Source organism: Copidosoma floridanum, unplaced genomic scaffold (assembly GCF_036245765.1).
Source record: "Copidosoma floridanum isolate Cflo_tuat_1 unplaced genomic scaffold, Cflo_Japanese_pri ptg000032l, whole genome shotgun sequence".
Lineage (NCBI taxonomy): Eukaryota > Metazoa > Arthropoda > Insecta > Hymenoptera > Encyrtidae > Copidosoma > Copidosoma floridanum.
The window spans coordinates 2,666,733-2,694,002 of NW_028321909.1; the positions used below are offsets into that span (position 1 = coordinate 2,666,733).

Below are 27,270 nucleotides of genomic sequence, written 5' to 3' on the forward strand. Positions count from 1 at the left end.
GCTGCGGTGTACATATCTATATATATTATCTATACGTACCAGCCAGCGCTGACGCTGACTGCAGCGCAGAGAATCTGTTTGTCTGTCTCTCTTTATCTCTCTCTCCGTCCCTCTCACATGCGTACAATGGTGCGCTGCAGTTATTCTATCTATACAATTTTTTTTTTTTTTTTTTTTTTTTTTTTTTCTTATAATATAGTGTACTTACTACTATGGGTATGTACACTTTCTTTATTCATTCAACATTTACGTTGTCTTTTAACATGTCGTTTTTTCATCGTATCATTATACATTTCTCTTATTTTCGCTTGTCATTACATTTTCGTTCTTTATTATTCGCATATCATAATCTTTTTTATCTCCCCGGTCACGCAGGACCGGTTATCGAGAGCTCGTCACAATTCATTATTTTTTAATCGCTTTATTATTTTTCTTTTCATCTTAGAAACTAAATCTTAATCCTAAGTCGGTTTCATGTATTCGATACCCGGCAAGAACCATCAGAAAAAATATAAGTACCCCGACCGGGAATCGAACCCACGACCCCTTGAGCTGTGTTGTTTCGGAGGCTAGCATGCTAACCACTGAGCCAACGACAAGCTCTATCTATATACAATTATATCATCCACACTACACTCCGCTATTTATCATAGACATATATATATGTCTATGCTCTCTATAGTACTCTATAGTCTCTATATCTACTGCTACCATAGAGGTAATTGATTGCTACACGGTAAAAATGGTAACACGGCTGTAATACAAGCCTCTGTTACAGCTAAGCTACTGTCAGTTAAATAAAATCTAACACAAAACGTCGCTTAATTTCTTTGAAGTCTTCAAAAAAACATAGTAAAAATCGTTCTTCTTTTCTGTTTATTCTTTTATGTATGTATATGTACTTTAAAAAACGTGCATTAAGTACAATATGTGTATAGTACATCAACCTAACCTTTAAAAACAAGAAAAAACGCTGTATCTCTGAAGGGAAACAAAATTGGCTTAAAATAAAAATTTTTACGGGTTTTCTAAAGAGGAACTACATGATTGAGGCACACAAATATAGAGGGGTGGTACTATGCACAAACATAACGTCAATTATTTTTTTTTTCGACTACATTTTAAAAAGAACTAGTCAAAAAAACTTTTGTTGTGTACGCCGTGTTTGAAAAATTAATATGAACATTTACAAAACCTTCGAAAATTTTTTTGTCACAACATAACCTATTAAATTTCAAAAAACAGTCATATCTTGAAATGGAAGCTAGATATACCCAAAATAACCATTATTACGAGTCTTCTTAGGGGAACTACATAATCAACGGGCATGAATAGAGAGGGTCTGGACTATGCACAAAAATTTTCTTGTTTTTCGAATGTATCTTCAAAAGAACAATTAAAAGAAATTTTTGTATTTAGTATGGCATGTTTGGAAGATTAATACGGTTAGTTACAAAATCTTTTAAAAATTTTTGTTACAACATAACCTCTCAAAATTAGAAAAAAGTTGTATATCAAAAGAAAGCCAGATAGCCCAAAAATAATTTCACGTATAGAAAATAAGTGTTGAGTTACAAAAATGTATGTCACATAGATTAGGACAAACAATCGTAATATTTCTATGAATAATAAAAGTCATATTTCAAAAGCAAAACCACATCCTACTTATCTTACCTATACATTGATTTATTTTCTGTTCTATATCATGTATTATATAGAATAATTGTCACGTGACCAAAACCTATATTCTTCTTACTAATTTTGACATTAGTAGAAATTATTTAAGCACGAGTAAATTTTAATTCTAAATTATAAGTAATTGTAGGAAACGAATTGAATGAAAAATGCAACTTTACAATGAAAAATAGCTATATGTTTATTGTCTTAATCTTAATCAGATAGAGTATATGTCTATTGTCTTAATCTCAATCAGATAGAGTGGATTATTTTATTTTTATGGTAGCCAAAATTAAATAAAACATTTTATCTGTCGGATACAATGATTTCAAAAAAAATTTATTGTACATAATATGTTGTCATATCAAATGCTCGAATAGTAATTTTAAATTAAAGGGTACGTAACGAGAAAAAAGTACCTTGTTTCGGCGCAGTATAGTGAACATTTTTGTTTTGTTCTACATTACATGACAAACAGTTCATACATGTATTATTACACATACTATAACAAACATGGAGGTATACTTATGAAAATTAGGTATACTCTATTTTTCTCAGTTTCTGTTATACGAAGCTTTATAACATTTAAGTTGAAAGTCTCACTACTTCCAGGGGTCCCGAGACACACACCTGGTTTTAAAAAAAATAATTTTGTCAACCAACATTCGCTAAAACGTGAAATTTTTTAAAAGCAGCAACGATTTGTTTCTTTGTCTTATTTTTTAAATCTCTATATTAAACAGTGACTTTAAATGATAATTCCTGACAACCTTTTTATTTGCTTACATTTATAGATACAGCTGTATTTTTCTACCAGTCAGATTCAATAAAGATACGTTTTTAATTTAAAAAATCGTTCTTATTCTTAAAACACGCATTATTTGGAGCAAAAAATTTTAATTCAGTACTTCATAGATTCCAATAAAAAAATTTTTTAACAGTAATACTTCTCTTACTTCATCCTTGGTCTTATGACTTTAGGTAAATTCACAAAACCTTAGGTGTTACTTTGGCATAAATGCATCCATCTTATACACCTAACCAAAGTTCTTATTTTTTATTTTTAAAATCATGATTTTCTCGTAAGTTAGTACGGATACTGATAGAAATAGAAGGATCATGTGAATCCACAGTGTTTAAAATATTGGATTACATTTTTTTTTTTTTCATAATAATTACTAAGGTACATTTTTATTAGGTCATAAGAATTTTCCATAACAGCCCATATTAAATTGTTCACTTTTTATTTTTAAATTTCTTAATCACTACGTGGCTGAGATCACTCAGAATACGTACATTGGTCTTTGATAACACATACAATGAACCAAAAACTTGATTAGAGCTCCCAACTATTTTCAATGATATGTATCGAGCCTCTTTAAGAACCGACCCTAATAGTAATTGATTAACAAGAAACTTTTTCTTATGTTATTTTTTTAAAATTTAAAAAAATTAAATACACTGTTAGGAATAAACAACACCTCTTAACAAATTTAGTTTCTCTATCGTAATGAAGCAATTGAATATTGAAAAGAATGTATTGTTTACAACACGTGATTATACATCAGGTAGTAAGCAACAAATAATTTTTTTTTTTACATGTACGTTCCTTACTACCAGCAGTACATACAACAGATATAAGTCTTCTATTTTTATAGCATGGACGTTAAAACAAATAGTGTAATAACATATAATTTCCACTGCTTTAATATTGATTATTCATAATTAATACATTTTTTGTTCACTGTTTCTTTTACATTTATACCAGTAATAAGTTTATGTATGAAATTTTGAACAAAATCCAATAATCAAATAGTTCGAGACTACTACAACAACTAGAAATTTAAAACTATTCTAATGAATTAGCTACTTTACTCATTTTTTGTTTTTTTTTTCGAGACTTTTTGCTCTTTTTTATTATATTTTTCATTTTGAAATTTACCATTATAAATTAAATTTATTAGTTTTGCATTGATTGTCATTTCGTAAGTATATTATATTGACAAACTAGCAGCAGATCCACTCAAATTTCATGACAGTTTGTTGTTGTAATAAAAAATAAACTGTACAACTTTTCAAAGCATTCTACTGAAAACTGACTCATATCAACGTATTATGACTTGCTTTTATTAGTGTCCAATGTACACTCAAGACTTTCATTCTTCCTTTAACGTTATAAAAAAATATGTTAATAACCTAAAACTACTTATAGTAAAAAATTGATAACTTCAACATTTATTTTATTGCTCCTGTCATGCTGAAACTCATGGAGACATTTACGGCTTGTTAATATACTTCTGACACTTGACTTTTGAGTTCTATTACTCCTCTGCTGAATCATGAGACCCGATTTATGTTTGATCCTTATCTTTGTCTTCAATCTGGAAGATTTAAATAAAAGTTTTGAGTGGATTAAACGCAGAGAAGTAGCATAAGTTGTGGAAATCGCCTTTTCAGCTATATTTACAGGAAAAAATGAAACAGAAGATAAGTATAAGATCTTTTTCTTCAATGATTACCAAATGCTCTGCATATTTTCAAAAGATGAATGGAATATTCACAACTTATACAAAATGTACGAATTTTCTAAATTCTCAATATATCGTAGTTTGTTATGAAAAAAGAAGGATTGATTTCTTTTGGTTTTATTTGCCTTATAGTTTAGTTTATGTAAAAAGACAAAGTTGAAATTTTAATCTGTACTGTTGAATATTGTTGACATGAACAACTTTTACCATGTCTTTTATTAATAATTCACATAGTACTTTTTTCCCCTCTTTTTCTTTCCCTTTCTTACTTCACAACGAATGTAGTGAACATTCTTAAAAAGCAAAAATATTTATAAAATAAGTAAAATGGTTAACGATTAATCTGATGTTAAAAGTAACATTTTATCGTTGAAACAAGCTTTTGTAGACATAAATTGTTCTTAACTTGGCTTTTGACGTATGCTTCAAAGTTTCAAATGAAATCAAAATTTTTACAGATAATATATATTTTTTTTTACGTTTCAATGAAAAATTGCATGAAATATAAATAAGAGGTCATTACGAGACATCTATAGTTTGAAACAGTGTGTACATAATTAAACAAAAATTATAAGAGTATCCAACTCTATGCATTAATAATTGATTAAGTTACGTGGCAAGGGATGGCGCGATGAGGCAAGTTTGAAAAATGGATATTGTGTTTACGAGCTTATTTTATACGACAAATAAAAATACTCACAATATCCTTTTAAATTTTTTGATGCATCTGAGTTGATATCAAAAAAAGATCACGTTAAATCGTTGTCGGGCTACGGTATCTGGAAGTTGAAATATTGAAATAAACATGGTATTACAATAGTTTCAGCTTACTACGCCAGAAAATGTGATATTATTATTATTATTTTTTTTTAATTTTATTCTCTTGATTTAAGTTTATATATTGCTAAATTTCCGTCTACTGGATACTACGTGACTCAGTATTAACCTGCTAAACACTCGTGTAGAAGGCTATATGTATTTTTCTATGAAGGACAGTTTTATAAAGAATGCTTTCAGGAATTGTTTTTGCTTCTTGTTGAAATTTTTTTTAAGTTTGCGATAGCAAATTTTTTTTTTTTTCGTAATTCTTTCACAATATTGTTATGACAGAATAAAAATAATTTAAAAGTGTATGATGCTGAGTTGTTACAGATAAAGTGAAGCTGTTAGTTGACTGACAGTGGAGTCATGTTTGTCTTCGTGCGAACGCAATTACTTGTGAATTTTTCTGTCCAAACCAAGTGAGCTGGGATTGTTTTCATTTTAACACAGTAAGTTGGGATTGTTTTTATCTGAATACAACCATCTAAAATTGTTTTGTTACGAAACAGAGAACTTGATTTATTTATTGGCACATCATTTTTTCATCATTTTTTGAAGCAAAAAATCCAATAAAGTTTACATAAGAAAAAAGTTAATAGGACAAAATGAAAGGAAATAAAAGGCAATGTTTTTCGACAATGAATTAACTTTTAGTAACATCTAAGTTTACCTTTGTCTAGGAAACTGTCGCAATTTGACATACTTGAGGTAGTTCTGCTTCACTGTCCTCGTCGGTATCAGTCATCCACGAGGACTGATGCTCTTGTCATATATTTTTGCCAACTTCAACAAAGTCTATTCTACTTGGGGTGTAGTTCTCAAACACTTCTGTTACCTGTTAAATAATAAAATAAAATAGTATTGAGTCAAACTTTTAAGGGTTGACCACCAAAAATTAACCTCTCGAACTTGGTATTTATCACTGATTTTTAAAGAAACGTATGTTAGAAGAAATATCCCAAATTATTTGTGAAAAATTAATTTTTACAACAGTCATTAGTAACTGAATGTAAAGGCACGCTTCTGTTAAAATGACAATTTTTCAGCAACTACTCAATACAAATTAATGGAAATTGAACGGCGTGTTTTTATTCACAGTAGAATAAAAAACCATGTCGTTTAAGGAAATAAAATTAATTTATTGATAAGCACAGTAAGAGAATTTTTTTTGTTTTTTTTAACTTAATGTGTTTAAAACAGAAGTAAATAGAACAATAAATTTTTTTTACTTTCTTTGCTGTGGTATCTGGATTCAAAGCCAAATACTGCCCAAGACTTAAAATCAACTTCTAACCTTAAAATTAATACTAAACACCAAGTTTTTTAATATTTCGTCTATGCAAGGGAAAATTTTATTTTTCCACTCACTTTTAATTTAATTGTGTGTATGTAAAAAAGTTAAAGAAGCTTGTGAAGCAAAAATCTAATCTCAAATTTCAGTTACATGTCAATTTGATAAATATATTGAAAACAGAAACATTCAGAAGTATAGTTTATTTTACATTCTCTTCGTTATTCAGTATATAATTATAAAAACATACAAAAAAAATTCTGGTATCAGTACATAACCTAAAAAATAATCATTAAACCATGAATTCTTGAATATTTTGTAAGTGCGAGTAAACAATAAGATTATATTTTTTTATTCCCATCTAGATTTAATACATAAATGTAAATAATATTTACGAAAGCCTAGAAATCGAGATCTAACCTTTAAAATTTTATATACCTTGCCAACGCAATCATTTAAAGACATTTTTTAAAATCTTTTTGTTATTCTTTATAATATCATGAAAATATACTTATCAAGTCATGACATTAGTATCTGATATAAATATACTCATTATACTATGAATTCTTGGATATATTGGCAGCACAAAGAGATTTACATGAATACTTAATACTTAAGACCTTCCTTTCCGAAGGAAGACATTACATGGAGGCTTTTTTTCCAAAGGAAAGCCAACACATGGCCAGCTTATCGAGTAACGTCACTATTGGTCATAGAAAGGTCGGAACAGTGAGTTTAGATGGTTTATTTAATATCTTTCCATTAAATTCGATAATAGTTGGGGTGTGCTTGAGACAACCGCTGCGCTCTGTAAATAGTACCCGGTAGGATAGATGGCCGAATCGTCTGAGGAAAACTTTGCAAAGGACCCGCTCGAAAGACTCGCATACTTGGGACATAGAATGGTAATTACGAAAAAAGAACAAAGAAGGTAAAGATTAGGGACATAAGATATGTAAAAATCCTGCAATAGATGTATGTTGGAATCATAATATAATGTGTATAAAAGTCTAACAGCTTCCTGAATCTTTATTGATTTGACTTCAGATTTCCAGCTCCTCCTTGTTTTAGTTATTGATTCTTGTTAAATTGAAACAAATATAAATAAGTTGGTTTCCTTAAATTAAAAAAATTCGTTAGATGTTATATACAGTTATATTTGTAAGGAATTATATATACTTATGTTATTAAGTATTAGGTCACAAATAAAAAAAACAAATTCGCCTACTGTACTTATCAATAAATTAATTTTTTTCTGCAAACTGCATGATTTTTGGTTCTACTGTAAATTATAAACATGCCATTAAATTTTCATTAACACTTATCGATTAGTCCTGTTAATAGATACGTTAATTTAAAATGAGTATTTTTTAAAAATTGTGTAGCATAATGTTTCAACAAAAGTTCTATTAATAAGTTTAGGTAAGAATTGGAGACTAAAAAAAGCTGTATAAGAGTTTTTAAAGTATTTCAATATTTATTTTACTGTTAAATGAACCAAATTGAAAATATAAAGGCTTAAAAAATCTAACTTTCGTAAAATTTAAAATATAACCTATAATTTCTAATAAAATCAAGATTATCTCACCTTTGACAAATTTTAATAAAAAAAGTTATTAACCATTCGATTTCTAGAAGAAAAATTATTGCTGAAAAAAACCTAGAAATAAGAAGTTGTAACATAAGTAAAGCACATGTGAAAAGCCACAAAGTTTTATTTTACATGCATTTATGATACTTTAAAAAATATTAACAGAAAAAAATATATTGAGCTTATGTCTTACAAAACGTAAAAACCAAGTTGGTGTCCATAAAAAGCAAAATCTACTCCAACTCCACAAGTAACTGAAACAAAAATGAAAATATTAACGATTAGGAATCTTTTGTTTTTCATAATATTAATAATAGTATTACTGTTATTTTTTTTGCTGTTATGGTTCTTATTAACTACAATAAATTGTATTTTTTGTACTTTACGTGGTCTTAAGATTTTTTTACAATTTTTCATCATTACAATTTTTTTCCACTCGTCTGAACTAATATTACTAACTTGAACTTTAAGAGTGACGAATTTCTGTTTATAAGATCCTAAGTTTGCTATTCTTTTTCTCAAAAACTATGACGCTACGGTTCCTGAAGTTTCAATCTGTTGTTAACATCATGAAAATCAACACCTTGTAGTTTTTTTAAGACTGTCGTAAGAAATTTATTTTTCCCCATAACCCCCTTAACGTTTTTGTTATTTTGATTGGGTTGAATGTTTCATTGCCTCCATCTTCAACCCTTTGCCAGCCTCATCATTATTTCACACTGAAAAAAACGGTCAGTATAGTTTGGCTGCACAGCTACTGTAGCTTGTTGACCCAAGTATAGCTATTTTCAGACTAGGTTAGCCTGGTAGCCAAGCAGAATGTGCTTGGTCGACCCTTCGATGGCAATGTGCCGAAGTACACAGTGCTCAGTTAGTGACCGGTCACATTTGCCTCGGCTGCAAAGCAGATTCTGCTTGGCTCGCAGGAAAACCTAGCCTGAAACTAGCTGCATGGGTCGACAAGCTACAGTAGCCGTGCAGCCAAGCTTTACTGGCCGTTTTTTTGTTTTTTAGAGCAAAGCATCCTCAGCTTCCCTTGAATATATAAATTAAAATTCTTTCAGTTAGTCTATCATTTTATCGCGTCAAAACTTCTTGAAGGACCCCTCCTCCCCCCTCTCATTTTGATGATACCTCGTGCTCACCCTCATTTTTATAATAACACTTAGCCCCCTTCATTTTTATAATACCCACCTGTATTCTCCGATTATACCCCACCGATTTTTATAATACTTCTTTGGCCCTCGCTAGCCCCTCTTGGTATTCGTATAATCTATTTCAGTTTGTTTGCCATTTAACTCAGTAAAAATTTTTTCTCAAAAGTTCGCTGACACCTACGTAGCCCTGCTTTAGCCACCTTTACTATAAGGTAAAACTGTTATAGTTGGTTTATTATTTTATTTATTTTAATATTTTGTTTAATCCTGTTACAGTTACAACTTCCACCTTAATAAATATACGAAAAAATTTTTTCAACATGCCGTGCGCGGGGACCTTGGTTGTGAGCAATCTATTGTAGCTCTAAAGACCTTGATTTAACATACGTGACTCACAACTCGTGCTGTGTACGTCGAAATCTTTAGAGCCACATTAGATGGCTCATAATCTCGTTCCCCCCGCACGATGTGTCGAAAAGCTGTATGCACCACACACGTGCGAGAGGTTAGGGGATTGACACACGCGTGTTTTTGCACACTCGCTAGCGCTCGTACTTATGCAAACTGACACGCGTGCCTTCTTCTCGTACTAGTATCGTAATGTACTATTTCGTTACATTGTTGTATTTAACAGGTTCAGTATCATTTAAAAATTAGAGAACGCAAAATACAACTTACAAAACCTCGAAGAGTGTAATGTGGTGGATTTTTTTTTTTTTGTTAAAACAATTTTTGTTTGTTACTTAGTTAGTAAGTCTGTAATAATTCACAAAAAGTTTTGTCGTAAATAATCAAAGTTATAAGAATAATTTTTTTTTATAAATAAAATTGTTTAATTAGAAGATAAATTTTGTTACTCATGTAACACATGAATGCCAAAAATAGATATTTTATAACATGATAAAAATACTACAGAAACGACATGTCATGGGTAAATTTTTTATAAATTGTTAATTGAATAAAACAGTAGCATGAAAAAAAATTTTTTCAGGACAGAATTTTAAATATGATGTAACGAATGATAAAAAAATTTTTTTTTTTATCAGAATGAGAGTAAAAAACTGAGAAGAATTGGATTTAATTACATGCAATTAGGCTTCTTAGATTTCCCAGAAAAGATTCAAAAATATAGGACAAGACATTACGAGATCTATTGATACGAAACTTTTTTTAAAAAACAAATTGATATTTTTAATGGAAAATTTTTTTTGAATACTTCTTGTTTTGAGAAGAAGTGATTGGAGCATGGTCATGAAAAAAACTTTTTAACAACCATTTCGTTAATTTTTTTTCATATTCTAGAATTAAATGTTAATAAAATTTTTAAATAAGCAAAGTTGTATATTGTTAGTCTAAATTTAAAATAATGAAGAAACCACAACCTTTTAGATTAGCTGTAACTATAAAGTTAGTTCTTGAAGTACTAAAAGAAATGATTTACTTTACCCAAATGAAAAAATGAAAAAAACATATCATTACTTATATTTTACCTGAAGACTTTTATCAACCAAAATTTTTTTTTTTAATTCGGATTATTTTTCATTTTTTGCTTATACCATTTTATTCTCTTTTTAAAAACTATTAAAATTTATAAATAGAGAAATTACTTCAGTCTTAGCGTTCTCTATGGTTATTAACAAGTCATAAGTTTAAAACAAAAGGTTAAACTTGTTTTAAAATACTTTTATATTTCAGTCATAAATAATAAAAAAATTTTGTGCTTACGTTGTAAATAAGAATACTTGTAAGATTCACTGTATTTACATTCTATAAGCTTATTCATTTTTTTTTGATTAAAAATTATTTTACCATACGATGTTCTGATTGTTCTTTAGTAACACAATTGATAAGCTTATTCGGAATTAAAAAAAAAAAAAAAATTAGCGATCCATAGTAATAGCTCAATGATGGTTTAAAAATGCATTAACAAATTATTCACAAAATAATATTGTAATAAATATATACATGAATATAAAATAAAATTAACCAAAAAATATAGTAGCTATTATATCAATGCAAATGAAAACAAAATTTAGTTTTAAAATTTCAAAAAAATCAAAAAATACTTTACCAGCTAAAGAAAACCAAATAACTAAAGCATTTTACTCATATTTATTAAAGTAGAAGTCAAAAAAGAGTTCTTAAGCTAAGAGGATCAAACAGAAAATTTAACCAAATAAAATGACTAACCAACTGTTGTCCTTTTAATAGTAAAGGCCTAATCGATACGCTAAATTATACGTTAAAGGCTAAATCGGGACTAAGTAGTAGGTGTGGGAGAGCCGTAGAAGGTAGGAGCTGAAATAAAAATTTTACCGAATTTAATGATAGACAAACTAAAATAGTTAGTACTAATCTAATATGAAGGTGCAGCTGAAAAGGCCCAAAAATTATTATGAATGTAAGGGAGTAAGGGGGTAACGAGTATTATAAAAATAAGAGAGAGGGTATTATTAAAATGAGGGGAGTTAAGAGGTCTAGAAGGAGATTTTTTTTTAATTGAACCCAATTAACTTATAGACAAATTGAACGAATTTTACCTGACATTGATGGGAGCTCAGAAAGCTGAGGTGGGCTAAAAATGATGTAGGGAGCTGAGGAATAAAAGAGGGAACCAAAATATTGTACCCAATAAAAATAATCAAAAGAATATTAAAAGAATTTTACGTTATTTTGAGTGAGGTCTGAGTGATGCTAAAGGGCATGGAGGTAGGAGATGTGAAATGATCCTTTAGATTTGTGTATAATATTAGAATTAATATTCATACAAACATAATATATACACTAGTTGAGCGCCGTACGCCTAGGCGCTTCATACGCCAATCTCCCACTAGTCTAACTTAAAATAAGAATCTTATAATTCTATAAATGAAATACTAACCTACGTAATATTTCCATTTATTTATTGCTATATGCTTCATGAAGTAATATATGTATATGTATACATCAAATTTTGTTCAGTTTTTTTTACAGTAAACACAATGCTTACAATGAGCAAAAATTAAACTACACTCATGATTTTAACGCCGTTACCTTGTACGCTCACTCTCGTATAGTCGTTCTCCTGATCATAAGGAAAAATTTTGTAATCTTAAGTTATCTTTATTTCTGTTATTAAATATATTATTTGAAGTGTTTATAAGTGTGACATTATTGATTTACTACGTCGTAGTCAATATATTAAACACGCTGACATAGCGTATTTTTTATTTTTCAATTTTCATGTGTACCTTCGAGTATGTGAACTGTTATAAGCACGCGCATGGAAAAGACTGAAAAATAGATAAGTTATAATACGACAGTGGAAGGAGTAAAAAATGTATGGGCAATAACCCAAATGGGCCCTTAAAAAATCAAAGCTTTTTAACGGTAAATTTTTCAACAAATATGGTTATTTTGATAAAACCAAAGTACAAGATCAAGAAATCTTCATAAAACTACCGTGAATTTATAATTGTGAAAATTGAGAGATGTTGCGAGGCAAACCAGATTAACATTTCACACTTTTCGTCTGATTTTCTCTTAAGTTGAGTCGTTGACCCTATATTTTCAAGAATTTATTAGATTATTTGTACAAAAATACGCAATAACTATTTCAAAGTTTTGAGGTTGATCAAAGATTTCCAAAGATATACTCGATTTTTTTACCACTGTCCATGAGAGTAGTTGTTGGTGAATTTTTAGTAGCGCTTTGCGAAAAAATTAAGCCGTTGACCCCAGTACCTTCTTATCGCAAATAAATTTGGCATACTTTATTTACATAATTTCAGAATTTCAGAGGTTTTGATTAAGCCGATAAAAATCGCCTTAGCCAACTTAAACAAAGACAGTAAAAAGTACTTTATAGACATTCACATTATACTCGCGTCACTTTACGGGCCAGCTAAGTTCGTTCTGCCTTGGTACTACAAAATAAAGATTACGTTACTTGCATTAGTGTCATTTTTACTTCCTTAACATGGATATTAGTGTTATTCCTTACTTCTGCACTTTATACTATGTATATTTAGAGTAGATTGTATTTGATCTCCTTTCGCACATTGCAATCAAGGCTATCCAACAGGACTTAGCATAGCTGTAGTGGAGACAACACTTATGCGTCAAAAACTACGTCAAAAAAGCAGTGAAATTCTTTATCAAATTTAAGGCAATTGTGCTTTGTTTAAGATAATGGAATACTTTTGTTGGAATTTTTTTTACCTCAGGCACCTGATTTCTTGCCTTTGAGAACAGTATGTCTTGAAACAGAAATTTTTGGCCCTTTTAGCTTACATTACAGTACCATCCTAGAGTGCAGTATTTTTATGAGCGTAAAAAAGCACGTTACCACGTCAGTCGAAAAAATAATATTGGATACTTAAGTGCAAACTACTACCTTTAAAAATTTCGATGACAAGTGTTTAAAAAAAATTTTATTACACCTTAAGTGACATATAATGAGAAGAGTCAAATAAGTAGCTTCCAACTGCTTACAACGTTGCCTTGATAGGTAATATTTACTTAAAATAATCACTCTCCAAAAACAGGGGTCATTCAGGACTCAGAAGCTGAATACAAAATGTATGTAAGTATTATAAGGAACTTTAAAATTAAGCCTTTCCAAAATAATTTTTATACTATTTCCTTAGAGGCATCCTACAAAAATGTATTATTAACCCACTTTACAATCATCACGAGAAAAATCTCGTGAAAAATTATGTGATAATTCTCGTGAGTTTTCACCTGACATTATCGACCAAATAGTCACGTAAATAAACACTTAAAAATGACGTGGTTTTTCAAAAAATAAATTTATAATATATTTTATTTGTTTAACGTAAACAAAATAATACTTCTATTGTTAATAAAATTTTAATTTTTAATTGTAATAAAACTTATTTTTTAAATCCTGATAACTATACATGCAGTTATTTTTTATTTATAAATCTTAAATAATTAATAACATTATGAAAATTGTGTTGTATAAAATATTTTAAATCTACATAAACTTGCTTATCTTAGGTTACATGATTATATATAGTTTAGATTATAACAGAAAATAAAATAATATATCTTGTACCATAAATGATGTGTACTTTTTTAATTACAAATAATACTACGATGTCGTTGATTATTATCATGCCTACATGTAATATTTAAACATTTTAAATTAAAATTTTATAATTCATGCATCAATAAAATTATAATTCATACATCGATAATGTCACGTGAAAAATCACATGAATAGACGTTTGATTTCTTACGGGATTTTTCACATGATTTTTTACGTTATATTTTTAAAGGGTGAATTGAAAAAAAAAAAAGATCTGGTGTCGTACATTTGATCACAGAGAAAAGTACAATAAAAAAGAAATGTAACCAAGCGATTGTGCCGTTAGTGGCTCATTTCGTGCCCAGGGCTCATGATACAGTGGGAAACTTACACTGAATATTCTAATCATATGAAGTTATGTTACAATAATTAACCTTTCTTAAAAAAAACTTCCGAGTTAATATCTTGATGTTTTAATAAGATAATTCAGAAAATATAGTCAAAATGTCAGTTCTATACCCTGCCCCAATCTCAATTTCGCACCTAAAAGCTTCTACAAGGAAAAAAATAAGCTTTTCTGACATGTTCTCGCAAATAAATTGTCGAGTATATATATTATGCCGTATGCTACAATTATAACACAATAACGTCAGTTTTTAATCTATAAGCTAGGCTGACATGGTGGTGCAGCGGTAGAGTTGCAGTTTCGTAGATCTGGGAAGTTAAGCAGCGTCCGGTCTGGTCCGGTGCGGATGATACTCCGATGGGTTACCACTCGACTATTATTCCGTTCGCTTGCACTTGTGATTTTTCAGATATATTAACTGTCTCTTTACCGTTTCGACAACGTGAGTGGAAGGTGTGTAGTTTGGACCTCATGTGTATAGACATATAGAAGTCGGGGCACCAGAGCAGTGGACCATGGTGGTTCTTTCCATTATTTCAAAATTGGTCTTAAAATTACAAGAAAAATATATAGAACAACATCCGAAAGTCTTGACAATGGTCGAGGTCGAGAACATTGTTTATTATTGCAAAATAAGTTTTTTTTCAGCTTTTTTTTCGGTTATTATCGATTATCTCCGAAACAGTAGCTTGTAGAAAAAAATGTCAAATACAAAAGTTGTTCGGGTGATGATTCTGCATAAGGATTAAGCATTTAAAAAAATTTAAAAAAATCAATTCTCAGTTTACCCAGGCGGAAAAGTCAAAAAATGCCAAAAAATTAAATTATTTAAAAACAGTACTAAAAATTCTTTAAATTCAATGAAAATTAAGTATGTTGTAGTCTTTGATATACTTAACAATATGCGCCTGGTCCGATTGCAAAATTTCAAAATGGCGGCCTATTGCAAAATTGTTAAGTTGGAATTTGAATTGTCTATACAGCGTGTCCATCAAGACAAATCAAAATCTGCTTTGCTGGAATCGGTAGGTACTGTTGATGCCTTTGATATACCAAAAATTCAGATTTTTGAATTAATGAACAAGAAAGTTATTTAACAAAAACCCATTGTTAAGGACCTTAATTTCGCCAATTTACAACCTACAGTTTTGCAATAAAATGCATTCAATTGCACTGATTTTTACATGAATTTGAAAAAAAAACTTTTTTTCTACGACCAACAGAATCTGAGTTACGGTTCTTCCACTTTTTTACTCGTAGCGCCTGCCCTTATTAATATTTCTGCTCCGGACCCAGCCTAATCACTTCTTGAATGTTTACTTAATAGTAGAAAATTTTTTCCGGGTCAAGTTGATCAACCCTGTCCGCATAAACAAAATATTAGGTTGCTAAAAAGTTGCGCAGAAATTCCCGCCGAGACAGCCCGCCGCCCGCCCCGAGCCGAGCGCGCCGACGGCGCCCGAAGCGGCCCGAAGAGCGCTCGACGGCCCGTGCATGCAGCCGCCCGAGATTCTTAGTTACATAATTATTTACTCGTATAAAAAAATACCTCCGAAAACGAGCTAAGATCTATTCCTATGTCATTTTTCGTCAGCTACATGATGGTGCCATTTATTTTGTTGTATCTATTCCGTAAGGTGCCGAAAAATGCATGTTTTCGTATACACTCGATGAAAAAGCCGTTTTTTAGCGATTTTATTAATAAATACTTGTACTTACCACCTACACTTGAGTGTCTACGAATACTTGTAATCTTAAACCGACATATAAATAGCGTAATGAACGGCATATAAGCTTTCGTATTTTTTCGAATTTCGAAATAATGGAGAGGACCATGACTTTTCGCTTTTTTTTAGTCTCTGGTGCCCCTACTATAGACGTTTGGTTGAAACCTAAGCAATACACCGGCTGTTCTGGGATGGATTTTTCCTGAGAGGTTTCCCCACCCACAGGACTAACTATTCTGGTGAATGTGGAACGGAATCTCCTACATCCTTCCCATCCCATCCCTCCCCAGTCTCAAAAGTTCCGAGTGCTCAGAGAAGGACGTAGTGCACTATAATATATATAAAGAAAATCTGTAACCAAGAGTATTAGTCAAATACCAAATGCTCTACGATTTAAACTAAAGCGTCGGTTATAGCGGACATCACTTTAAAAAACCACACTATTGTAATTCGTAACACCTTATAGTGGTCACTTTTCTAATTTCACATCAGAATAAGACAAATGCACAAGCCTAAGCTGTCAAAAAATTTCAATTTCTTTAATTAATACGTATTTTAATTTTCAATTTTCGAGTAAACAAAAATTGAGGTCACTTCCGTCTCCCTTAGACCCCCACGAATCTGTTACTTATACAGGTAATGAAAATTTTTTTTTTTTTTTCATTATTTGTTGATGAAAGGTGTTTTATTAGAGAAAAATTGTTTATATTCAGTTTTTGAGTTGCAATAGAACTCTGACGCTCGAAATATTACTTCCATGCCCATCTATGGTAAAGTGTCTCTTTTTCTAGCTTTTTTGCAACGGAAATTTACGGAACTTTATTTCTAGTACTAATGGGTTAAAACATGAGCCCTATTTGTCTGAGAGTTTTGTCTAAATAGCCTTTTTTCAGAAGATACATCGATAAATATCGATTTCACTACCAACACTACTAGCGACTGAGTACTCTATTTCAGGTGGTCCAAAGTAGACTCAAATGACTGCTGAATCAAAGGTCTATCGATTATAAAACTAAGTATAAAGTTGTACTTCTATAAAATTCAATGACAGATAATATAAATATAAATATTAATCTGCTTTTTATGAAACGATGTTGTGTACAATTGTAGGGTGCAATTATCGTTGGAATAAGTATACGGACGTTAGTTGGGTGCGGTTTCAATTGTTATTTTAATATTTAACAACTAAACAATTATATACAATACTAGTGTCCCCCCATCTCGGCTTCGCCCGAGACTTACTGAATGGAACACCGTAGTGTGTTGACATGTAACGTAAAACGTTTTCAGTTAGAAATTTTACATATATTCCTGACACTTCTCAGAACATAAATCTTCTTATTTAAAATATATTTGTTCGGGATTCCATACAGCTTAATTGGTCAAATAATAAGCTGTAAAAAATAAAAAAAATGTAGTTATGGTAAAAAGTACCGTCCGTTCCTTGTGCCATAAAATAATCGTTGGCCATAAGGGGCCGTTGACTTGCAGTTTCTCCCGTATAATATACGAAAAGGGCTATTTTTTAAAGCTGTTGAGATTTAAAACTCCTAAAAATATATATTAAAAAAAAAATTTTTTTATCTTATCTTACAACTTCATTACCAGAGCAACAAAGTTGTAGAGCTTCATCTTTACATTTTTTATCGCCACAAAAATAAAAATACATTTTATACTTATTTAAAGAACTGAACGATTTAAGAGATTATTGGGGGTACAATGAAAAGCTGATTACTCAAGTTATGGTTTCTTTATTTGTCGATTTTGACGCTGCTGTTCAAATCTTGATAAATTTTCTGCGTCAGTTTCTTGACGCCTAGAACTGTGTTTGTTAGATACATTTGAAGTTTTTCTTCCAATTCACCCTCTTGCGACTTTTGGCATGCTTAAGACTTTTGTCACCCCTAAAAGCTGTTTTTGTCGAATTTGTTAAGTTCTAATATATTTTTTTACAAGGTAGTTCATCGTCCAATGGCCCTAAAAAAGACTGGTGAGCTTGTTGAGTAAGCTCTTTCTTGACTGCTGTTGAAGCCCCAGACTGATCGAAAGAAAAATTACAAAGTCCGAAGCTTTGGAGCTAGTTGTAGGGATCTTTTCCAACGTCTCTTAGTATAACGTCGAAGACGTTGGTATCTAAAGCACCTCTTTTTTTTACAGATTCCGATGTTTTGGTGATCTAAGATGGGGAGATTGGTTCGTGATGCTTGCCCGTTGGCTCAAGTTTTATTTTCCCTTCATAGCTGTTAGGTTCGTCCAGTGCAGACCTTGAAGAGAATTGGTGATTCCTGGTTATATACTTAGAGTCAAGAGGATAATTTAGGGTTGTTGGTCACCAGGGTTCCCAGCCTTGCGAATAACAACTCCGCTCGTGACGACTGCTAGTGAATGACTGGCTTGGTTTAATAGTGGCCGTCTTTAGTTAACATAGTCTTTTAGTCAACGAATTGCTTCAAGAAACGGTAGTAAACATGTATTGTTGGCAAGGTAGTTACAACTTAGGGGGCCCTTAAAACAACCGATGAGATTGAAGGTTAAGTAAAGAACGTAAATACTTATATTGGCCCTGAAAAGGGCCAGTGGTAAAACTTTGAGCTATTCCGTATTATTATTCCTGATGATAAAAAGCTGGCTGCAGGTAGCTTGACTCTTACCCTCAAAGTCCCTGTGTACAGAGACCGTACTGGAGGGAGGTACACCACTGACCAAAGAATATCTTGTCTTTGAGTCGTTCCCTGGATAACCTACTGCTCATCGTTAGTCGGAAAAATGTGGGTATGTCGTTGGGGAAACGACCACTCACAACCACTAATAAGGACGCCGTTGTAGCTACCCGAGCTCTCCAGGGCTCTCTTTCCGGGCTTACATTTGTAGTCAAAAATTCTTTGACGGCACCAGGCGGGATGGTGTAACGGCTACAGAACTTTGAAGAGAATTGGAGCAGGTTGTGCTCTGGCTAGAAATGTCTCCTGGTATTCCACTAGAGACGTCATCGGTTAGAATAGTTTTTTATTGGTGGCACTCGTCAATCCTAGAGATTAAGGATGGATGTGGACCTAGGTTACTTGCCCATTAGAAAATAGTATCAAAGGTAACCAGAATACCCATCTGCACGACTATTATCTACATTCTCGATGCAGCTCCATAAACTACTGATAGACGACTAACGAAGTTCTTGAAACTCTCCGGCCTATTAAAACTACATTTATTCAATTCTGTTACAGGTAGCCTCAATTTAATGCCGATGCCACCTAGTGAATCTTATTGAACTAAAGTAAAAAGCTGGCGAATTTTTCAAAACTTTGAGCTTATTTATTGCTATTTTTATTAAAGGACCCCGCCGCAACTCAATCGACTTTTGGTTCAAATGGTCTGAAATTAATACATGTTGTAGATTATGATTGTCTGACTAAAAGTTTCCACAGGCGCAAGTCTTTCAAACGAACAGTTTTTAAGAAAATATTGATTTAAGTTAGTGATTCTGCAAAGAATAGTTTGACAGGTGAAGCAGTAGAGTCAATAAATGTAGCTCATTCGATAGTAATCGAAAAGGACCATGTTAAGTGCATCTTTACTATTTTTGAATATCATTCAGAGCTGTATAAAATTATTTTAGCTCCATTAATAGTAGCGCAGCTCATTATCATCATTGTCTTGAATATAAAATTGATAGTCTCTAGTATGAAAAAGCTTATTATAATTAACCAATGAATAAGGAGTTTTATTGTTTTTTAACAATAGAAAGCTAACAAATACTCAAGTAGGATCATTAGTATACGTTGTCACCATTATTCTTATACAAATAAATATGCTGACCCTATTTTTTTAAATTTAAATTCATTAACGACTGCTAACAATACTATTATAAGCGAAACCTATTTTATAATTTAATATAACTAAATTAATCATTAACTTATAATGAATATTTTTCTCGTTTCATGTCCTTATTATTTTATTTATCATATTGCTTACAGGTACAGTAAGCTTGGATCTCGACTCCACCACCACTTCCTCCTCCAGTTTCTAAAATCTACTACTTGTAAATCCTGCAGTATCCTGAACCTTTTCTTGTGGCAATGGATACTGACTCCCGTGCATGAGATCAAGTTTTTCTGAGACAAATGACCATTTCTTGGGAAACATAAAAATACTTTTGTTCATACAACTTTCTTTTTTCATTCTTTTGAAAAAAAAAAAAACAAAAAATAAAAACATATTTTTTAAAGGAATTGTAGGAACTTTAAAAAAATGCATTAGTACTAAAATTAAAGTGATGCATTAAAAAATTATTTAAACTTTATGACAATTCCTCAAACCAATAAAATTATTCTCATTTATTTTCGTTGTTCATGATTCAACTTTAATTTTATAACTGTTTTACTATAGTAAGCATGTAAAATGATGCATAAAGCACTATAAGTATGTGACTCTAAGTGTCAGCCCAAAGTAATAATTTAAAAGGAATTATAATATATAGTATAATATAATATAGGAGTTATAGTATAACGTAGGAATTGTATTATAAAATATTATTTTTGATAATTTTTCACACCAACATCGACCGTTTATTACTGCATTTCGACTATAAACAAGAATCTATCTGTACTCAAGGCCTTGTATAAATTATTCGCGACAAAATCACCCATCCTCATATGTGTATACTTATGTAACCAACGTTCATTATTCGCCTACAAGAAATAAACCTCATCATTTATGTACAATACTCAACTTTCAGTGCCTAACAACAATTGTTAACTAGCAGGGCAGAATTGTCTTGGCTACGGAAAATAATTGTATCGACCTTACATACAATTTTACTGTGTTTGTAACCTGTACAAAAGAAATCAAATGAAAAAGTTTGAGGTCCGAGGTCCAGCACTGTGTTCAATAATGAAATTTTTACTATTAAACAAATAAAATTATTTTATTTAACTGTATAAGCCCAGACATTGAGCAAAACAACATGCCAAACAAGTAGCCAGACATTTAGCCAAACTTTGAACCATACTGTTAGCCAACCAAACATACATCCAGCCGTGAATGCAGCCTCACATTGATCTATGTATATTGAGACGTACATTAATCCATGCTTTGAGCCAACTTCGAGCCTTACTTCGAGCCTTACTTTGAGCCTTACTTTGAGCCATACATTAAGGTGGCTCCTCACTAAATCAAAACACTGGAGTATTAAATGATATTTTAAAGGATGATTCTTGAAGGTGCAAGGAGTCTTTTCCCAAAATTTTAGACCTCGTCACCACCAAAATTGTTGAAAAAAACTAACTGGAAAATAGACTCTGTAACATAGCCTCTTATGGAGGGTCGTCAAATTGGTGGCGCAGGTTGTATGATATCTCAGCAAAGATACTGTAGTTCTTAATAAAAAACTATGTAGCAGATAGAAGAAATCAGAATCTTTCCAACGACATTCAGGTACTTGGACATTACCATGGGTTTTATAGGATATTTTGTGAAAATAGTAGATAACTGTGCAAGTCACGGAACAGATGAAAAGTGTGGGGCGTCTGCTACACCGAAGAGCGGTAGCCCGCGTCGTTTGAATTGGTCAGAAAGTTGTACGTAAAATGAATAGGAGTTGTGGGGAATCGTAATTATAATAAAAATAAATGAGACGCTGAACTAAGAAAATAATTTAATGCGGGGCTGACTTATGTACTTTTTTGACTAATAGATAAAATTAATAGAATATATCACGATAAAGTTAGGACACGGTTGTATTTACTCGTCACTAATAAATAACTTGTAGATTTTTTCTAAAGTTTTCTTGTCTTTGGTCACCCGTGGCTTATTATTAACATTTTCAGAGAGTAAAATGCGGAGACCCTCTTTACCGTTTGTGCTGAATGCTTCTTGTAAAACGGTATTAGTAATACCAGTTTCTGCCATTTTATTTATTATTCTTGAAGACAAGTTGTCTTTGTACTGTAATAAAGTACCTTTATTCAGTACTTTAAGTACTTTCAATCTCTTTTCTTCAGCGATAACCAATATGCTTTTTGCGTGACTTTTGACGGTTTCCTCAGACTTCCCAATTTCTAAAAGCAATTTTTTTAACGCTTGTACGTCGCTCACAGCATTATGAAGCGATAAAGACGATTGGTCAGGAAAGTAATCATGTAGCAAAGCCCCTACAGAGAATTTGCTTTTCCGTTCAGTTAAAATTTTTTTGAAAATTCGGAGGGAGTCGGCAAATCCATGTACCACATCGCTGAACTGTTCGTATAATTTATGACATTGCATTAATCGCAATAATCGATCATTATCAAACCTGCAGAAATTACACATTAAAAAAAATCTTAGATGATGACAGTATAAACATATTAACTATAGACGTACGAAAAGCCGTTGTGAGCAACCAAAATAACAGGACTCTGGAAGCTCTGCAAATACTCTATAAATTGCTGGCAAGCAATCACGGCTGGAATAGACTGAACACGATTTTCAAACAGGTACAATCCACCAGATATCATCTGAAGACCTGTAACCTGGGATGCAGATTTTGTAAAGGGTTTCGACGGAACGATGTACGTATTGAACGGTCGTGTTTCTGAAAAAGACTCCGCTGCAATCTGTGAAAAATACAAATTTTATTTATTATTATGAACAAATCAAAAGTGAGATTGTTTGCATCAATCGAATACGAACTTGTACGATATCATCTTGGAGAGACAAACCAGTCGTTTCTAAATCGTAAATCAATACCTTACATGATTCCAAATTAATACTGTTTGATGTATAGACCTTATTGTTGGGTATGATATGCGACGTATCATTTAATGAATAGCCGCTTTCGTACGTGATACCCTCTCTTCGATCACAGGCAGCATTTTTGGATGATCTGAACTTTTTCAACGTTTGTCTTCTTTTTTTTGTCTCAATTTTACCGATTCGATTTCGCTTTACTTGTCGCCGAGCGTCGATTTTTTTTTTAATAAGCAAACTTTTCTCACTCTGAGAATATCCCATTGTTTGAAAAACATGCGTTGAGTATTGAACGCCAAGATTTTTTTGACAAACAGCAGCGCTTACTCTAAAATTTAATGACTCTGATGAGGCGTAGTGTCTGGACTTGGGACATTTTGAAGCAATCATGTGATTCAAGGACTCATTACCTTGAGTCGAACCACATTGAGAAATTCGTGCAACATTTGACGCGTATCTATTGATTAGTTCACTTAGCTTGATTTTTAGGTCATTATCAGTCAAAGGTTTCCCTTGGGGAAGATACTTGTGAGTGTAATTCTCGCTAACAGTACCCTCACACCAATCACCGCATTGGGAGTGATCACTAAATGCGTGTGGTACAATGGCTCTCAAAGCCTGTGAGATTTTTTTTTCATCTCCTCTGTTTTGCTTAATTGCAATAGAAAAACATTTACCGAAATATGAAATTAGTGCTGGAGATAATTTCAACGTGTACAAATGACTTGTAAATCCTTTTTTGATATGGTTGTAATCAGACCATTTCTGTACTTCATGTGGGGCAGCTCTCCTTACTGACGAAATCGTGCAGCTATCATCATCTCCAATAACAGTTCGAACTTCAACATTTTGATCAATAAACATTTTATTGTTTGTCAATATTTCCACAGCCATATGAGCTTCCATGGATTTTGCGGAATCTTCATAATTCAACCGGCAATCGTGGTCAGACTGAGGATGACCATTTTTACAAAGGCGACAATCTTTGCTTCTGACAGCATAAGCAATTACTTTACCTGAGTAATACCCAATTGCAGTCCCATGTCCTAAAAATGTCGCAAAATATTGTACAAAAAAGTATACAAATCAATGCACAAATTCAAATACTGCATTACCACTTAGGCTATTATAAGAACGACCGTTGCCACGCTTTTGCCAACCACTATCGTATGCCGCTTTCAGGTGTACCCTCTGGACACTCTGTTGACCAGAGTCAGATTCAACAACAGCTCTGCATTTCATACAAGAAGATAATTTGAGGAGAAGAATGGTATTGGAAGACAAGATAAAGATATTTTTTTAGTGCTTTTTATTTTAAAAAAATTTGTATTTTTGACTGAAGATTCCATAGCATTTATATGAAATAAGAGTAAGCATAAATAAGGAGAGTTTTGTAAAGGTGTAAAAAAAGATCGACGTACAACGATAACAATACACAAATATGTAAATAACTACTCTACGGTATAAATATTTCTATGTAAAAATCATTGGTAAACTAATTGATCAAGCACAGATTGTTCAAAATAACTAAATAAAATAAAAGCCTTGGCGGAATCTTACAGCTGCTGCTCCGGTTCATTGTCTAATGTCACTTGCTTCTCCAGCTGGATAGCTTCAATGCATGATTGTGCTGCGACTTGCTCTATAGCATTGCCTACTTTTCGTTCATATTTCTTTAAGGTACGTTGTGTCATTGGAGGAATATCGATAGCTGTTAAAACCGTGTTAATGTGTGTTTCACCCACTCCTGCATCGATCATACCTGAAAATAAGACGTATCGTTGATGACAGACTTCCTAGATTTTTGATACGTATACTCCATATTACCTACAAACACTTACCAAAGGCTACCTTTGAATTGATTGAGTAAGATTTGCTTTCCTTGTTGTACTCATTAGTGTGAACAGAAAAAACGTGGTTGCAATTCCAACATTGCACTGTAAAAACACTAGCTAATCCTTTTTTTTGTTCATCCAGTATATGAGATAGTGACAATGGAAATTTACAACTCTTGCACCATAATTGTGAAGCCAAGGTCTTGATCTCCACAACACGTCTTGAATTGTTCCAATCACTGCTCTGTGCCATTGATAAATTTATTATTAATGCAACTCTTCATTGGAGAGTAATTTTTTAAATCGATAAATATCAATAGTACTTACAAGATCTCGTACAACATTGTTCGACGAAAAATCGACTCCTGACGATGCCTGCGATTTTCGTGCCCTGCTGTCCTCAACAGCTTTTAACAACTTCTCTCGGGCTATTACTACTTTTTTTTTCACAAATTGTCCTTTTTTTTTTCCTCTCGTACGACGAGCAGGACGATTTGTCGGGGGCATTGTCTTTTTTGTTAGGTACTTATCGCCAGCTTATTATTATTTACATACAAGGGTTATGTTGTCAGATTTGTATACATACGTCTGCTCGAGTCACTGTATTGTACGATATAGGTCAACGGTGTAGATGTGACTAAACTTTTTTTGAAGGGACTATAGGTACCTATCCATTTTTAGTCAAGAACCTCCACAGCCAATGAAAAGCTGTGTTGCAGTATGCTTACTCTTCTTGTGGGATTTATAGTGAGGAGCCACCTTAAGCTATACTTTAAGCCATACATTGTGCCTTATTTTAAGCCATACTTTGAGCCATACTTTAAGCCAGACCTTGTGCCATACTTAAAGCCATTCATCGAACCATACTTTAAGCCATACTTTGAGCCATACTTTAAGCCATACATGAAGCCTTACTTTGAGCTAAAAAAATGTATGCTATATTTGAGCATATCAGGACTGCACATAAACTTTTTTAGATTTTTCGCCAGGGAAGATTTTCGTAAAATAATTCCTAAATATTGACAGTTCAACATGATCTCTTATGAGAGGACAAGATTAAGTTACCTTTTAATTTAAATTAGGGTTCATTATAAATGTGTTGAATTAAAAAAATAACGTTTGTATAGATGCTTTCGTACACAAGGAAAATGATCAATAAAAAAATCACGACTCACCAGGCATTTAAAAAAAATACAATCAATTACAGTCGTACAGTTTGAAGTTTGTAAAGTGCAAGAGGAGGTGTGCGGTAAAGGGGACACATCTGCGTGGGCAGGGGGCCCCCTCATTCCTCACCTCTCTGAACGATACTCCTAAGCCTCCTTAAAATTGCATTTATAAGATCTATATGAAGCTCTCGTTTTTTGTTTGCATGAAAAATTACTATTAGACAAACCTGTTTGATTTTCAAATAGATCTATGATTTTTTTTTTCTCAATAACACAAAAAAGAAGGGGTTAAGTACGCGTAAACGCGTGTGTGTAAGTACATCCATACAAAAAAAATAATTTCTACCGTTACTGCATAAATTTACATTTCTCCTACCTCTCTGAATTTTGAGCTGAACTTTTCCCCTCATCAACTATGTGATTAACGTCCTTAAGTCAAAAAACCACCTTAATTACAAAGAGAAAACTGTGAAAGAAGAAAACGCAATTAAAATTAATGAATGTATTAATAATAAAGAAACAATTTTTTTTTATTATAGAAGTTTTGAAAAATGTTAAAAAATTATATAATCAATAAACTTATTCATTTTAAAAGTTACAATTGATTATCAAACCAAATAAATTAATATACAGTCAATAACAATTTACATTAAAAATAAGCAATGAACTGTGCGATAACATGAAGTAATCGATTTCTTATGTCGGGCACGCTCATAGCAGAGTAAATAAGGACTGTGACCCAAAAGTAAGAGGTCGGTGGTTTAAATCTTATTGGAAATTTTTGTTGTGTTGTTTTTGAAACTGGAACAGCAGCGTTGAAATCGGTGAATAAAGAATCAATTAAGTGAAAGATAAGCTTTCCATTAGAACCCTGGAATTGATTACTAAAATCTTCTAACTATTTAAATAGGTCAGGTGGAGTAATACGTAGGTATTTATTGTGGCGCTAAAAAATTGATAAACGTGGCTGAAAGCCTTTGTTGCTCTGGTATGTGAAGTTTATTGATTTAAAAAAAAAAAAAAAATTAATTACATATTTTTCATCTATTTTGAATCGTTACTTCATTAACAAATAGATCTTTTCATATGTTATAGCTTAAGTGAGAATTGAAGGCTCTTTTAAGTGCCAGCAGCTACAGTAACGAACGTATGGTACTTTTCAGTACTATTAAATTTTATTACTCTTTTACAGCTAATTCAAAATTTATTTAAATATAGGGTTTGTGAATTTAGTCATACATCTTACAATACTGTTTATATGAGTTACTATTCTTTCAATCAACAATTTTTGTCTCTATTAAATAAATAAAATACT

General features: G+C 31.8%; 1 protein-coding gene across 1 annotated transcript in view; it reads right to left on the minus strand.

Annotated features, from left to right (window-relative positions):
• LOC149373326 (uncharacterized) overlaps positions 1–23,994 on the minus strand; it is a 63,455-nt gene extending 39,461 nt beyond the window's left edge. The window contains exons 1-5 of the mRNA XM_089597460.1: positions 23,968–23,994; positions 23,747–23,902; positions 23,279–23,602; positions 22,895–23,200; positions 22,586–22,818 (exon numbers count right to left, since the gene is read on the minus strand). Coding sequence (XP_089453586.1) covers positions 22,586–22,818; positions 22,895–23,200; positions 23,279–23,602; positions 23,747–23,902; positions 23,968–23,994 — 1,046 coding nt within the window. The remainder of the gene's footprint in view (positions 1–22,585; positions 22,819–22,894; positions 23,201–23,278; positions 23,603–23,746; positions 23,903–23,967) is intronic.
• Positions 23,995–27,270: the final 3,276 nt, after the last annotated feature.